Genomic DNA, 16612 nt, shown 5'->3' on the forward strand with positions numbered 1-16612 from the left:
AGATTTTTAAGCACCTTAGTCAAAGTTTTGTTGAACTGGGACTCATATTGCTTCATATCTGTAGAAAATAGTCAATGAAATTAGTTTCTTTTTAATTTTCTACTGAATCTTTGAGGGTCTGTTAATCCACAATATAATAAAGACACTTGTTATGTAGAAACAATTTGGTTAGATCATTAATTAATCCCCAAATCTGGCTTTCTGAAGCCGTATAGTCTAAAAAAGACCATCCATGATTTAGTTTCCTGAGGGACGCCTGCATCCTGTTATAAACCCTCAGGTGCTGAGTTTACAGCACACGGAGAGCTGCAATAAAGTCCAATCATAGATATAAAGAAGATGACAGGATGCAGCACAGTATTAGCACACGAGAGATCACACCACCGGGCCTTTTTAGGAAAAGAAAAGTGTGAGTGGTGCAGAGTCCACTCAGCCTGGAGAAGAGAAGAGCCGTGCTGGATCCCAGCCACGGATAAATAGGAGAATAATATGATTAAAGCCCAATAATGACTTTATAATCCAGCTCCTGCAGATTAAAGTTAGGTTTTGAGTCAAAAGCTCCTAATCCAAACAGAAATACGTACTTGTTGATGTGCATGGAAAGTTCTCGATCCGAAGGGATTCAGGTCTTTCTGAAGTACTCCATAGGTTCCTATCTGAGCTGTGAGGGTCTCATCTGGGCGGGACAGTCCTAGCATCGGCCTTGACCCTCCCTATCTAGAAGGTCTGTTTGTTGTTGGACAGCAGACGTGTCCAGATAGACCTGTCAGCACCTGCCACCTTGGAATGTGGCACCTCCTCAACAACTGCAGAGCAACAACAAAATCCTTCTCTCGCTTTGAAATACGATGAGGACGATAAATCGCTGCTGGAAGACTTTCTCATCTCTACGGTTCTTAAAAACCCCTTCTGTCTATACAATTACTGTATAATAACGACGGTGGCACAGGAGTTAAGTGCTCGCCCCGTAATCGGAAGGTTGCAGGTTCGAGCCCCGCTCAGTCTGTCGCTGTCGTTGTGTCCTTGGGCAAGACACTTAACCCACCTTGCTTGCTGGTGGTGGTCGGAGGGACCGGTGGCGCCAGTGCTCGGCAGCCTCGCCTCTGTCAGTGCGCCCCAGGGCAGCTGTGGCTACATTGTAGCTCATCCCCACCAGTGTGTGTATGTGTGTGTGAATGGGTGAATGACTGATTGTGTTGTAAAGCGCCTTGGGGGGTTCCAGGACTCTAGAAGGTGCTATATCAAATACAGGCCATTTACCATACCAATGTCGGATTAGATCTCTGAGAGCTTGGACGTTAATCCAGAAAATCTTTTGATGGTGTTGGGTTTTGTACATCCTAGCATGTCGGGAATTCCCAACTCCGGTCAGGATCCGGACAAAATGGGTAACGTTTGAGTCTGCGCTGCTCACGTGGACCACGGATACATCAGCCTTCGCCCTCAGCTCACCTCTTTCCTGGTAATCTCACTGCCTGCCACTATGTTTCTGACCCTCGCCTGCTTTCTGACCGCATCCTCGCCCATAAATGTTCTGCCATTTGAAAGTGTTGGCTCGGCTGAGTGTCAGGCCCCCTTTACCAGCCATTACAACGGGAAGTCAATCCACAACTCTGACTTTATTTTAGATGTATGTTGGTACGATGCAACGGAAAAGGCCTGCTACTCGTTTTTAGAAATTACAGCACTGAAAAGAAGAAGCTTAAATGGGAGGAGGACTTTACAGCGAGTTGGGGGGGGAGAGGTCAGCTGCAGGATTTTTAAAGCAGAACAATATCCAAACAGTGTCTGTGATGAAAGTTTCAGTAGGCTTTGTTAGTGAGTGATGCATCGTGAGGAGCTAGAATAAACAAGATCAATTTATGGTTTGACTGATCAGTAGTATCAGTAGTATGATTTGGGCAGCAATTGGGGCGCCCTTAGTGTTGAGGCAGATTTAAAACTAAAACATGCTGGATACCGGCACTCCGGGACCAGAAGTGAGTACCACTGGTCTAAAGGAACTTCTAGGAAAAGACTAAAGTCATGAAAAACAACAGAAGACTCACTGAAGCACCCAGAACATCTAGCCTGGCCTGCCAAACTCGTCCTCTGTTTCAACACAGAGAACTAGGGTGTTTCTCAATGCCAAGGAACCTTGCCTTGATGTCTTGGCCCCGCCCCGGTTGCCTAGGAGATACGCCATCGGGAGCCGCCAAGACGTGTTCCAATTAGGGCTGAACAATTAATTGCATATGCAGTTAAATTGCGATGTAACAAAAGGAGATTTTCTAATCGCAAAGGCTGCGATTTGACTGGCAGCGAGTGGTTAGCACAATGCTAATATACATTGAAAAACCCATAGGGATGCTAATGCTAATATCGCCGAGTAGATTCTTACAAATTACGAATTAGGAACGTGCCAAATTATTACATTTGGAGTCTAATAAAAAGTAAAAACTGTCACGAGCAGAACTCAGACGACCCGTAATGACGTCAAACACAGTAAAAGTATATTAAAAAGTCTTTTATTTTTTGTGGAGTTACCAGAGGTGGGCGAGGCTGGAGACAGAGTCGAAGAGGAGGCGAGGGTCAAAACCAGATCGGACATGCAGAACAGGGAACAGGCGAAGGTCGTGGTGGCAGGCAGAATACAAGGCAGGGGTCAGGCAAAGAACGAGGTTCGGAGGCAGAGATCAGATCATGCAGGGTGAATGGCTGGAGAATTTACTGGCAAATCTTTTCAATAATCTGGCAGGGAACTGGTGGCTGACTGGTGAATAAATAGCTGGGGGAGCAGGTGTGAGTGATGAGCTGAGGAGTCAGGAGCAGGTGAAGTGGATGAAGCTGATTACAGAAACAGGTGAGATGAATGGAGTTGATTGTGGTGCTGACTGAGGTAGCTAGGGAAAACAGGGCTTGGCTGTAGCTTGATGAGGGGACCAGGTGAACTGAATAAGGTTGAATGAGGAGGCAGAGGAGGGTAAGGATGGGAGTCATGACAAAACTGCCATTAATCAAATAAGTACAGACAAGATATTTTGGTAAAGCTAGAAAACTGTACTTCAACTCCACTGAGTTTTGGCTAGCAGCTGTGAACGTAACTGAACTACGGAAGCTCTGCATGGACAAGATGTCAAAAACTCTAAACACAAAAGACTTCAATAAACGGGACACACTTCTTTCTTGCAAATAAATGTTCACAGTTGATGCTAATACCTATTCTCCTTCAAGGGATGTGCTCCTGGCTGCAAAGCATTGCACCTTCAAATACAAGTTGTTGCCTTTACTTGTGAGTGTTCATGTATGTGTAGACAAATACACTTGTTGATATATTTAGATACATAAACTTGTTTATATTCAGTACAAGTTACATAGATCTATTTTTTGCTTCTGTTAGTTGAAAATTGAGAAAAGCCCCTCGAGAAAATAGTTGTGAATTAAATCGCAATTGCAATATTGAAGAAAAAAAATCGCAATTAGATTATTTTCCAAAATCGTTCAGCCCTAGATCCAATGTTCATGTTCTACCGAGGCGTGTGTTCTCCGTTTGTTAGCCGTTAAGCTAGCTAAGTGAGGATATATGGGAGGTGTCTTGTAGCCTAGCCTTGGTCAAAAATTACCCAGAACACACTGCGGTATTTTCAAAAGGACGGCGGATCAGAAGCCGGCAGCTACTTCGGGGACAATTTTCAAGTTTAAAGTAAGTCAACTAATTTAAAATGTTTATTTTAGACCCAAAGAAGTTATCTATGGTTGGTTAGTTGCTTATTAGTTGCAGCTTCGGTGGCTAGCGGGCAGTAACTCACTTATATATTTAATTTAATAAACAAATTCACAATTTAAAAAGTAAAAGTCTTGTTATATATTTATTTTTACACTAATACGTATAAAATATAACGTTATTTCCCTTGTCACGTGACGTTACATGACCGTCGTGGAAGCCGCGGTCACGTGATGTAAGTCTGTTCCATTTAACCGTTTCCTTTGACCAAGGAAGGACCGTGTCCTCGTATGCAAGGCGCCTGGCCTTGCGAGACATCGCCTCGCAAGGCCAGGCGCCTTGACATTGAGAAACACCCCCAGTCAACTCACAGGCAGAGAGGCACATGAGGGGCGAGACTAGCCAGCTCATAAATAATCAGAAAAAAGATGGAAATGCACAGTGCACCGAGCGACGCTGTACTTTTTTAGCTGTAGTAAAAAAAGGCGTCTGGCAACAGCGCAAACATCTTTTATTTTTTTAGAAGAAAGGCTTTTATCGCTTCTACTTGTGGTTTTAAAGACATTTGAGTCATTTAGAACAGAGAAAAGAGCCGCAGCGAACTCCGCCGCTGCCTTCGTTGTTTATGAGAAACTGAGCGTCGCTGTGTGTGACGTCCGCGATGCTGTTGTTTTTTAGCTGTAGTCAAAAATGGAGTCTAGCGACAGCACAAACATCTTTCTTTAGAAGAAATGCTTTCAGTGCTTCTACTTGTTGTTTTAAAGACATTTAAGTCATTTAGAACAGAGGAAAGAGCTGCAGCGAACTCCGCTTCGGTCGCCATGATTATGATAAACATGGTGTGTGACGTACGCTGCTCAGCGCTGATTGGCTCGGTTAGAATTCTCAGGGGGTGGGGTTATTTGAATAGGAGAGTTCCTAGACCCTTTCTCTGTGCAGAATTAAACAGAGGAGTCTGGCAGGCCAGGCTACAGAACATCACCATCATCAACCGGAATGTAAAACAAAAGCTTTACAATAAATGTTTATATGTAAACAACTTTGACTTTACAAAGTAAAGGTCAGTTTTTCTGCTTTCACACAAAACATCCATGTGACAGTCTTTACTTAACTAACTACTGGAATATTTTGTATTAGAAAAATTATTTCTGTGTAGATTTTTAAGGAGCTTGTACTTTTCTTTGGAACTGAAACAGTTTACGTTCAGTTGAAAACGACGAGTTGGCTAAACTTTGTCACACACAGAGACTACAGATAAGCTACACACGGACCGATATTACACAAACATTTCCCGGCCACACGGGATGTCTCTCAAGGTCAAACGTGACTTTGGCTTCTGTCACCTCGCTTTCTGACTCGCTACAGCAAGCAGCACACTCGTTTGTGCTCTAAATCAAGCCATAACATTCCGACACGTTGACTGGACCTGATTTATTACCGGAGCGGTCCAGTGGAGGCTGATGAATTATTTGTTTGTGGGGAGCATTTATGCTGTCTCTAGATTTTAGATGCACTAACCACATATCACCACTAGGGGATGCCAATTTACCATTCTTATGGTAACAATGACACTAAATAAAACAGCGGAAACAAAGCTAAATACATATACTGAGAAAAACAAACAGTAGCAACAGTGCAACATGACCCAATCCACATAAGCAGCTGTTTAAATGAAAGCCCAGACTTTCTTCTTTGCAATATAAGCACCATCACTGCTAATGGGGGAGGTCCCCAGCGCGCATGCGATAGTTAGTGTAGGTCTATGGTAGAAATTGCTGCGCTCAAAAGTAACAGGAAATACGTCCCAAGACGTCGTAGTAAAATCGTTACTAACATTTTAAAACTAGAATTAAATGCAGATTAAACATGGCACCTATAGTCTGTATGATGTATAAATCATTTAGTTTAATTTTCATGTTTTTTTAATATATTGTGATTCTCATAATTTTCTTCCTGTGAGACTGGAGGGACGGTGCTCTAGCGCCCCCTATGGACGAGTGTACCACAGCACTCTTAACACACTACACACAGCAGGATTATCTGATAAGATAATTTTTAGAAATTTTAACCTGCCTTGAGATCCAGACTCTAATTGTTTCGAAATATAATTTTATACTATTTTATTTCTAAGCGTGGATGCCAACTAGGGCTGGGGGTAAACGATTATTTTTAAAACGATTGTTCTGACGATTATTTTATCGAATAATCAACTATTCTAATGACTATTTAGATCAGTGGTTCCCAAACTTATTTAGCCGCGCACCCCCTTCTATGTCCCGACCATGTTGACGCACCCCCCAGCCCCACATCAGGGCATGGCTATATATATATATATATATATATATATATATATATATATATATATATATATATATATATATATATATTATCAGACGTCACGCTAAACCAGGGGTCGGCAACCTGTTCCCATCAAAGAGCCATTATTACCCGTTTCCCACAGTAAAGAAAACACCGCAGCAGCCGCGGCGTTGTGGGCGGGGCCTACCCTCAGACAGCAGAGAGCTGCTCACAACAGGTGACAGCAGCCGGTACCGGACGCTCGTGTACATCAAAGCTATCTTTCATAAGACGATAATCAATAAAACGATTTATATAAAGTGGATCCAGAAGTTGTAGCCCGTCTCTGCCGACAATATTTTGATATTTTTTGCCCTGTTGGTGGTTTTACTGAGCAGATGCCACTTTTGTCATATGTTTCTTTTTTAAACATGTTTAGACTGTTCAGAATACAAATCCAGGCTCTGTCACATTTGATTGTTTTAATTAAACTTTGTAGGTGGGGAAGGTCAGAAAAGGATCCGATCAATTTGTTTTCCCTCATTTACAGCGACGGAGATAACGGTGCAGTGCGCCTGGCTCTGGTGTTAATCAAGTTAAATTTGTAACAATTTTCACAAGAAAACAGAACAGTTAAAAGCAGGGCTTGTGTTGACCGGACAGTTCCCGTATTTGGCCGTTTATTTTGACGGAGAAAGAATAGAAAGAATTACCCCGACGCATGGAGACGAACTGACACTGTATTCGTTTCGCAAATCGCAGATGTAGCTAAATCACTCAAGAAAAGATTTCCTTCTGAACATCTGAGCTGGACACCGCTCAGTCAGCGCGTACATAAGGTGCACAGCGAGCTGAAGATGTGGAGAGGGGCTTGGAACGCGTTGCAGAACCGGAGCGCATGCGGGAAGATTCCTTCCACTGAAGCGAGTTTTCCAAACCAGGTCTCTCAGAGAGACTTGTCACTTAGAAAATGTTCCCTGATGATGAAACTTTGGCTGAATTGTGCTTGTTCCTCTCTCCAATGTGGCGTCTGAGGAGAATCCCAGAATTTCACACCGTCTTCAGCTCATAAAGCGCCTATGATTACGCACAAGCGTGACCCATCAGCCCGGTCTCACAGTAAGACCGGGTTGGACCTGTTCAGGTTTACGCAGACAATCTTTACATTTAGAATTGACTTACAGATGTAAAATTAATGCAGTAAAATATAAAGCATTTTATTTAAATATCCATTCATTATTTTAAAAGCACAGAGAGCCACATCAGATGGATGGAAGAGCCGCATGCGGCTCCAGAGCCGCGGATTGCCGACCCCTGAGCTAGGGCATGTGCGGAGGACACACACACACACACACACACACACACACACACACACACACACACACACACACACAAACAAAATATACTTGTTTTCAATTACGTTTATTGGGTCCACTTACATTTTCTTAGGCCCACCCACAAATGAGTTTCTGGCTACGCTAATAGTGACTTTTGACAGACTTCTCTGAGCTCTGCAGCCATTACACTTTACACCTCGCGCACCCCCTAGCGGCAGCTCGCGCACTTTGGGAATCCCTGATTTAGATGATTAATCTAGCGATTATTTTCCTATTGCACAATTAATAAAAACCAAAAAATCTCAAATAAATTCCTCCAAAAAAATTGATAAATTGTTACTGTAAGAGAATAAACACTACAGGCCTTCCATTTTGTATACCACTGCTTTTATTGTGTTGCGGTTGGTTATGTTCTGGTGATGTGTAGAACTTGGGAGTGCAGGCTGCTGCCTGAGACGTGGTTGGAGACGGAGTGTCTCCAAGCTGCTTTGTTTTGGTCACTTATGTGCATGAGGCAAGTGATGTTACGACCCTTCCTGGGGAGTTTGGCTCGTGTGCAAAAAAAAAAAAAAAGGGACAATAACACGGGATTTAAAAGTTAAAATGATGATCAGGTTTATTTACAAAAACAAAACGTAAATCTTTCCATCCACAGGTTGAGAATAATAAAACTAATTCTGCCTGTGGGGAATTAAAACAAAAGTACAAATAAGTAGGGATGTCCCACTGGGCAAAGATTACTGGGTTCTGGACCAAAATAAGGATCTCCAAAGGTCCAAACTCTAAACTGGGTGGTTAAACCAAACTCAAGGTGATATTTTAAACTAAACCGAAAACCCACAACACTCTAAATGTAATAAAAGGGAGATCTACGCCACAAAAAAGATGAACTCTAAACCAAAACGTAACAGCTTATCCAAACGCAAGAAGCTGTTAGCGAAAATGCTAACAGTAGCTTTACCAAGTTTAAGTTCAAGTTACCAAGTTTAAATAAACCAAAAACACCCAGCAGCAAACAGACCAGCATGGAGGAGAGACTGCTAGCACCAAAACAGCTCTCCTAATGTCTGAAAGAAGCTCCTTTATGAAGGGAGAAACGCTCCCGGTGATTTTCTACATCTGCGATAGAAACGAAGCAGCGCATCTGACCCCGGAAGTTGTTGTCCGTTGACGGGAGACGAAGGCGGGCAAAACAGGAAAGGAATCTAGTAGCGGACGGACATTGTTCCGGTTCTTCGGTATTTGGCGGAGATGTTAGTGAAGGCGGAGAAGAGGGCGAACTAGAGGAGGAAAAACAGGCAGATTCCTCCTCTATTTACAAACTCCTGGGGATGCAACAAGTGGGCGTGGTGCGTCGACTACTGGCTCTGATGTCGACGAATTTTTAGAATTGAGCCGTCGACGTCATCGATGCGTAGCTACAGCCCTAGTGCCAGCACTAACAAAATGGAACAAAATAACTTTTTTCCATAAGGAATTTGTGATTTAAGAAACGGTAAACACAATTTTTCTTGGTGAATTTTGGATTTTAATTTTGGTGTTTTATAAAGCAAATTACAAACTCCAACATGGAAATATTCCACATTTTTCATGTAAATATGATATTAATCGTCCCTCCCTTGTTACTTATTTTTAAATGTATCATTTACCCTAACATGGTACCACTGCATACCCAAAAGATTTTTCTTGAATACTTGACTTTCTACCATCCTAAATTTATGAATTTACAATATCAGATGCACTTCGGGTTTATTATTGAAAATGTGTGCCTGTAATCCAGAAATTCTAAATTTCATTCTCCCAGATTTGAAGCCGTCCAACACTGGAAAAGTCTTACCTCGCCTGTTAGATTATCTACAGTAGCCCCAGATTGTCATCCCTTGTAGAAAACCTTGGTTTTCTAATAATTCAAGATCTTTTGCTGATAGTCTGGATTATCTTCTGTAGGCAGCAGCAGCTAGCGGAGCTCTGATATGAGACATGCAGGGGGTCTTTCTGTTAAACATCCAGAGGCTTCCTTGACACGGCGCTGTGTCAACAATAAAGAGCTTTCATCACACGCTCAGCTGTACTCTGGACTGAGACAACGGGCCGTTACATAACTCTGTTTGACTTCTGCTTTGTCAACAAATGACAGAGAGGAGGGAGAAGCTAGCCAGCGCTGTGCCTGTCCCACCAAACAGCTCCAAACATGGCTCGAAAGGGCCGCTCTAGAGAGGCAGCCTTTCTCCCCTAACTGGGAAGAAGACCCCCCACCCCCCACCCCACCACACACACACACACACACACCCGACTCCGACCCCAGCTCTCTTCCATAAACAGCTTCCACACCAGACAGCAGCCTGGGATGCTACACATTCCCGAGCCGAAGACAATTTAAAGTTTATTTTAAACAACTGCAGCTCAAAAGGAAATGCGGGGATCTTCCTCGTGATTGTCTGTAGAGGATGTAGTGAACAAACACCCAGAATGCTTTTCAGCTCCAGATGTGTCCCAGTGTGTCCAAGATGAACCAAACTGTCCCCGATGCCTCATGGGGGAGGTGTGTGACATGTCCAGGCTGCTTGTAGCACGTCCTCTAGGCTTTTAGAGCTGGAGTCTTAAGAATGCCTCTGAGCTGAAGGTTTACATGAGGTGATGCAGCTTCACACCAAAAGGCTCCAGGCTGCGATCCAACAGTGAAGAGGCTCAAACCAGCGGGCCTCGGAAGGAGAAAACGCAACAAACGGAACATTTAACGGCATATTTAGTCCATTAGAAAGTTTTGTACGTTTATAAACTTGTGCTATCTCACCCATTTTGTACAGCTACCTGAACAACTTCAGTTCAGAGAAACAGTGGCAACTCTGCCTCTTTCATAACACAGTCTACACGAACCAGTAAAACACTGTTGCGCTGAGCCAAAACAGCTCCAGTGCCTCCAGAACAAATCTGGAGGCACTAGCCTCGTCCACATCTGTCATATTTTCGCACAAATGTACTTTTGTACTTTTCTAACATGCAACTGCTACCACTACAGCAATAATGCAATTTTCTTCAAGGGGACATAGAGTAGTATGACTTTTTAAAGTTGTAATAGTTCTGCGGTCGGTGCAAACTTGTTCATGAATTCTTTGCACTAAATCCCTCTTACGAAAAGTGATTAGACCCGTTTTATTCTTGACTGTTTCGGTACCTTTCAGAATGAGCTGTTTCAGGGCTCTGTGACTTTAATGAAACGAGCCGTTGCTGGCCACGCCCACCCTTTCCCCGCTCACACTGCTACTCAATCAATCAATCAAATTTTATTTCTAAAGCGCTTTTCAAACAAAGTGTTATTCAAAGTGCTTTACAAAATGACCCCAGATTCCCATAACAGGTTAAAAACATTTACAAACATATGCAAGCACACGCACACACAGACTCACACACACACACAAGTAAAAATTATATTAGGCTGAGTCCAGATGTGCCAAGTATCGTAATGCACGAAAACGCCATCAGAGGAGCCGTCTGCCCCGGCAGCATCAGGTCTTCCACACTAAGTCAGGGCGCTCCGTGGAGGGGGAGCATAGACCCCCACCTATAGAGCGCCCAGGAAGCTACAGTCGACCACCGCTCCCGGGGCAGAGGGCCCCCACAGAGGAAACACTGGATTAAAATGAGTAAAAATGTAATAAAAGAGCTAATATAAATGGCAAAAATTAGAAAATAAGTAATAAATAAAATGATATACAGTAAAATAATAATTTAATAATAAAACTGTGCTAAAATATAATTATATAGAACATGCAAAGCCAGTAATAAAATATAATCATGTAAAACGAGAAATAAAACTGTAGAAAATATTTAGATAAAAGTTAACCTAAAAAGATGGGTCTTGAGTCTTGACTTAAAAACATGAACGTTCTCTGCGGCCCTGAGGTCCTCTGGCAGCTCGTTCCAGAGGCGAGGGCCATAACACTGGAAGGACGCCTCGCCGTGAGTTTGTGTCCTGACTTTAGGGATGACCAGGAGACGCCTGCCAGAAGAGCGCAGAGGCCGCGAGGGTTCATATTGTAAAAGCAGTTCTGACAGATAAGAAGGCCCAAGACCATTAAGACACTTAAAAACCATTAGAAGAACCTTAAAATTGATCCTGAAACATACGGGGAGCCAATGCAATGATTCTAAATCCGGTGTAATGTGCTCCCGCCTCCTGGTCTTCATCAGGACACGTGCTGCCGAATTTTGTAGGAGTTGTAAGCCTGAGATGCTCTTTTTGGGAAGACCAGAAAGCAGGGCATTGCAGTAATCTATCCTACTGGTGATAAAAGCATGCATCAGCGTCTCCGTATTGGCCCGGCCCTGCACCTACGGGTCCGCCACGGTGCATGTCAACAGTGAGTTATGGGAGTATTAAACGAAGGGCAAACTAGTTTGTGCCTCGTTAACTTGTCAGAAGATGAAGCACGCCTAGTGGCGGCTCAGAAAGTGCAGTATTAAGAGTTTGCTAGCTTACAAAACAACCCCTACTTCCTGTTGCCGTGTTCACCGATCAAGTCACGGGCCTCAGCCTGCACCATTTTAACCATTATGTGATAAAAAGCATTTCACTTTTCACTAGAGCTTATCAACAGTCTTCAAAAGCCCAGATCCCAAACAGGTTTAGGTTGCTGACTGGGTCACAGAGACCAGCAGCTACTCTCACGCCAGGAAGACAAGATGTCTAATAACTACCAAGCTAAATAAATAACAAAATAAAAGTGATATGATGCTACAAACTAGCTTGTGTTGGATCTACTTTATAGGAGTTACTTTGATGTCTGTCATGGCAAAAGAGGCGTTCCCATGAGTAGCGTGATGTCACACCACAAGGGTTAATTAGCTTAGATGCTTGGATATTCACGTGGGGCTCAGAGTAGAGCTGCTGCTCCTCCAGCATCAACGGGGGGTGTCAATGCTAATTTCTCTGGTATGACATCACAATAAGGGTATTCTTGAAATTTTAGGCGTATATTCCAGAAACCTAACGCTGACAGGAAACAGATGGGCATTTTTTAAATTCGTATTTCTAGAGTTTATGGAGGCAGTGGAGACCCGTATGGCAACACAAAACGATCATAAAACATGTCCTCTTTAAATCACAAAGTTTGATAACTTAGTTCAGCCTTTAGATGAGGATGTTTGTGTTAGCATGGTTTTGCACATTTCATACAGCATGTGTGATAGGACTTACTTTTAGGGGTGTAAAGGTTCACGGGGGGGGGGGGGGAAGGGGGGGGGGGTTAGAATAGTTTTGGTTTGGCCTGTTCAGCTCGGTCCAGTTGCGTACTGCTTCGGTTGATTTTTTCCATTGAATAATGAATTTTTATTTACGTGATTTCAGTGCAGCAGATAAAAGTTCCCAGGCCAGTTTCTTCACGGACGCTGTTACGAGTGACGCATGATGGCTGCACGAGCCCAATCTCCATTTAAAAAATGTGATCTGCAAATTCTGAACAACGCCTTTCAGAGCGGATCAAACCAGCTAGATGTCGCTGCTACTGGAGCCCGTAGAGACGCTGAACGGAGCGTCGCCTCCCCCCTCCCCCCCTTCTCTCACGCCGTGCAGGCACGCAGCGACAGAGATAAAATCAAACATGTCTGCTGAACTTTTCCCCCGGGACAACTGATGTGAAGTTTTGATCCTACAATGAAAAATACGGCGCGGAGGAAGCTTGTTATTTAACACGAGTTTTAAAGAAGAAACTCAGGGCGGTGTGAGGGGAGTTTTTAAGGCTCGCTGCAGAAATAAAAACACGGAGCATCAACATTCAAACACGGAGCATCAACATTCAAACACAACACGTGTCTGTATGAGCGTGACACTCATAGCTGCACAAATAACCTGTGAAATAACCAGACATCATGCCAGATCAGCAGCCTCTGATGACACCTGCTTCTGCTCACTATAGAAGCCGCTTCAGATATTAAATAAAAAAATATAATCATAAAATTAATCGAACCAAGCTCTTCGGAACACTGAACCGAACAGGATTTTAGCGTACCGTTAGACCCTTAATCACTTTTACACAGAAACTCCCTTTCAAAAGAACACACTATTGTATTAAGTCAAGTTGTGACTCCGTGAATGTTCCTTACCCACCTCACCTGGAGATGCATGGTCTGGTGGTCCTTCAGACGGTTGTCTGAGAGGAGGCTGAGGGCATTTCCTCATCTCTGCTGAAGGTTTTGACTCCAGTGAAGGTTTCAGATGCTTTAAGGGTGTTTCCTAATATAACTCTGTGAGCACCTGTCTGACGGGAGTACTTGATAATTGAGTCCCAGAATCTGGCGGCTAAATGTGAATATAAACAGTGAAGTGATAATCCAGCCATGTTAAGTGCTATGGAAGTGTCTCTGTGCCAAAGGAACATGCCACAGAGTCTCCAGAGGGCCTCCATCATTTGATTATTTCAAGAATGAGGGCGCAGTATGACCTGACCCTGGAACAAACAATTAAATCCATCATCAAGAAATGGAAGGGATAGGGCTCATGTGTAAATCTGCCAGGATCAGGCTGTCGTCACAGACTGGGTGGCTGTGCACGAAGGAGCCAAGTGAGAGAGGGCCCCAGAACACCTATGACCACTCTGAATCTTCAGCAGCTGAGGTAGGAGAGACTGCCTGTAACAGTTGTTGCCTGGGTTCTTCATCGGTCAAATCTTCATGAGAGAGGGATGGAGACAGCCATCAATGAAGAAAACTCATATTAAAGACCAAGTTCACTGAGACACCATTTTTCACTCTGAGTTTAACATGCATGTGGGAATAGTCTTCTACCCCTATTTCCTGCATTCGTCAGCGATGCAAAAGCCAGCGACAATCACACGTCATCTTGTCAAATTAACATTCATGGACTCAGCCATCTTGGCTCACGACAGGGAAGGCTGTTGTTGGTTTAGCGTCCAGGAAACAGCAGAGAACATCTTGGCTAGAAGCTAACTTTAGCATTAGCAACTCCACAACACGATGGGACTCCTTCAGGCTTGTGTTATTAGTGGAAATAAAATATAAACGATGCAAAGCAAACTGAGTCAGTGGTAGAGTTGTGTTGCTGTTAGCCAATCAGAGGAGAGATGTCCAAATATCAGGAAGTAAAACTCCAAATCCTGCTGATTGGTTGCATCTCAGTGGGAAATATCGGTAGATATTGCCAAACAACCAACATTTGTAAAATTGGATTAAAATATACCTTATCAAACTGTTAGCCTGCAGCTAATGAGTAGGAAACCCTTCACAATAAAAGCCTCAGGGTTAACATGTGTTTAATAATAAAAAAATGAAAAAGTCTTTCATAACCTAAAAACTGGGACTGAGAAAATGAACTGTTTAAAGGGATACTTTGCAACCTTTTCATATTTTTAAATCATTTTCATGAGCCTGTGTGAGCTAAAATGACCCTTTGCAGGGTTAATGACATGTCACTCAGACCCCTACCGCCCCCTGTGGCCAGAATACCGCACTTGCAACTTCAGAGTGCCAGTCTGGTCTGTTGGGACTTAGAAAAAAATGGAGCTGACATGCCTGGCGCTGCAGTCTGCTTCCAGCATGTTTTAGATCATGAACTCATTGGATTTGTATAATTTAGTGATGAATCACTCCTGTAGACAGTAATGAAGACTGGGGGGGGGGGGGGGGGGGGGGGGGCATTTCAGCTGTTAGATTAAGGTGTTAAAAAGAGAAACGCACAGCGAAGGGATAGATTTTTCTTTTGGTTCTTCTAAATGGACACTAGGGGGTGCTACAAGCAAGTCAAAACTGGCTTCATTCTGGGGCCATCATGTTTTCATCCGCAGAATATAATAAGCCTTTTTCTGACAACGGATTACACATGCGACATATTATTACAACTAATGCAAATCAAATACATGCAACAGAATAATGTGAGTAAAGCTGTTTTTCAGGGTACCTTTGAAATGATTCAGACATGTTTATCATAGGAAGTTTTACATCATTTCACCCCTACGTGTTCATCTCTATACAGTATACAGATGTGCAAACAGCTGCCATGATGCTGCAGTTTCCCACCATCTGCTGACACTAACACCTGGGAGAGAAGTGTCCATCAGCGCAGCACAAACCGCCTTGTTTACACGTGCTCACGTGACCAGGAGGCGTCTTTGTGACACAAATCTAGAAAAGCAAAAGCCACCATCTACTAGTGAAGGCTTCTGCAGATAAAGGAGGGAGGGGGTTGCCTAGCAACCTGCTGTAACATTAACGAGGAGCGAAAACCTAAACCTGGTGCTTGGCTGCAACATCCGGTCTGATCCATAGCGCTCCGTAACGTGAAGACAAGACTCCTTTCTGCTAATTCTGTCACACTCTGGGATTTCTGTTTGTAGAAATGTCGACTTTCACTAACGACGTGGGGAGAATTAAGTCTGATTAAGCAGCAAGAAGTGATATCGTTTGTGTATCTGGCTCCCAGCTGATCAAATATACTATTTATTATGATGGATGATGAGAATATAGCGTGCATAGAAGCAATTAAAATCACCCATTTTTGGTAACGTGACTCATTTGTCTTTTTGGTTTAGTAACTTTCATTTTAAAACAAGAGACATTTTTAAAAATTGTCTTTTTATCTTAACAATGCATGGAAATCTGGCTTTTCGAGTCTCTGTTGAATTTAACAGTCGCTCCATTTAAATCCAGGAGAAACTCTGAAACGTGAGTCCGAACTAGCTTTATAAAATATTAACCAGTGCAGGTTCCACTGCTGCTCCACGCGTTCCTTCTCAATCCTGCAGATCCGACTGCAACACGCCGACTTAGACGCAGCAAATAAAAGAGGACGAGCAGAATAATTAAAGAAGCAACTGCGCATTATTTTGAACACAATACTTTGTACTTTAAAATCCAGCGGAAACTTATACAGAAATACTTTCGTTCAGGGAGAAAATATTTGATTGCATACTTTCGACTGAGGCCAGATCATGGGATGTAGCACGGATCTTTGAAAGGACGAGCTGCTGCACGTACGGAGCAATCCCATAGGGATGGGACTATCACTCCCTTCAAATCTGGAATTGTGGTTAAAAGAAAACGTTTTTTAAAAAGCAAGAAATAAACATTTAAACACAAAAGTTTAAAAATTGGTGTTTTTCAGGACTGATTGATGGGCTAACAGCTAGTTGGGGTGCCATCAAAAAACTAGAATTTAAATCTGGTTCAAGCGAATTTTTTTCATTTATTTTCAAGATAAAACTTTAATTTGATGTCATCCAAACTTTTAAAACATTGCTACAGGATCTGACCCCTAAAAGCA

General features: G+C 43.0%; 1 protein-coding gene across 12 annotated transcripts in view; it reads right to left on the bottom strand.

Moving 5' to 3' along the window:
* LOC107375556 (sorbin and SH3 domain-containing protein 1) overlaps nucleotides 1–16612 on the bottom strand; it is a 99971-nt gene that overhangs the window by 75128 nt on the left and 8231 nt on the right. For 4 of the 12 annotated variants that reach the window (XM_070542174.1, XM_070542173.1, XM_070542175.1 and 1 more), the window contains exon 1: nucleotides 585–5980. The exons of 1 other annotated variant lie outside the window; for it this stretch is intronic. In XM_070542174.1, the coding sequence (XP_070398275.1) occupies nucleotides 585–698 (114 nt within the window). In that variant the 5' untranslated portion in view covers nucleotides 699–5980. Of the gene's footprint in view, nucleotides 1–584; nucleotides 5983–9175; nucleotides 9524–16612 lie in introns of those variants that run through there. 7 more of the 12 variants (XM_015944136.3, XM_070542172.1, XM_070542171.1 and 4 more) reach the window with 7 other exon arrangements.

Source organism: Nothobranchius furzeri, chromosome 12, assembly GCF_043380555.1.
Source record: "Nothobranchius furzeri strain GRZ-AD chromosome 12, NfurGRZ-RIMD1, whole genome shotgun sequence".
Taxonomy (NCBI): Eukaryota; Metazoa; Chordata; class Actinopteri; order Cyprinodontiformes; family Nothobranchiidae; genus Nothobranchius; species Nothobranchius furzeri.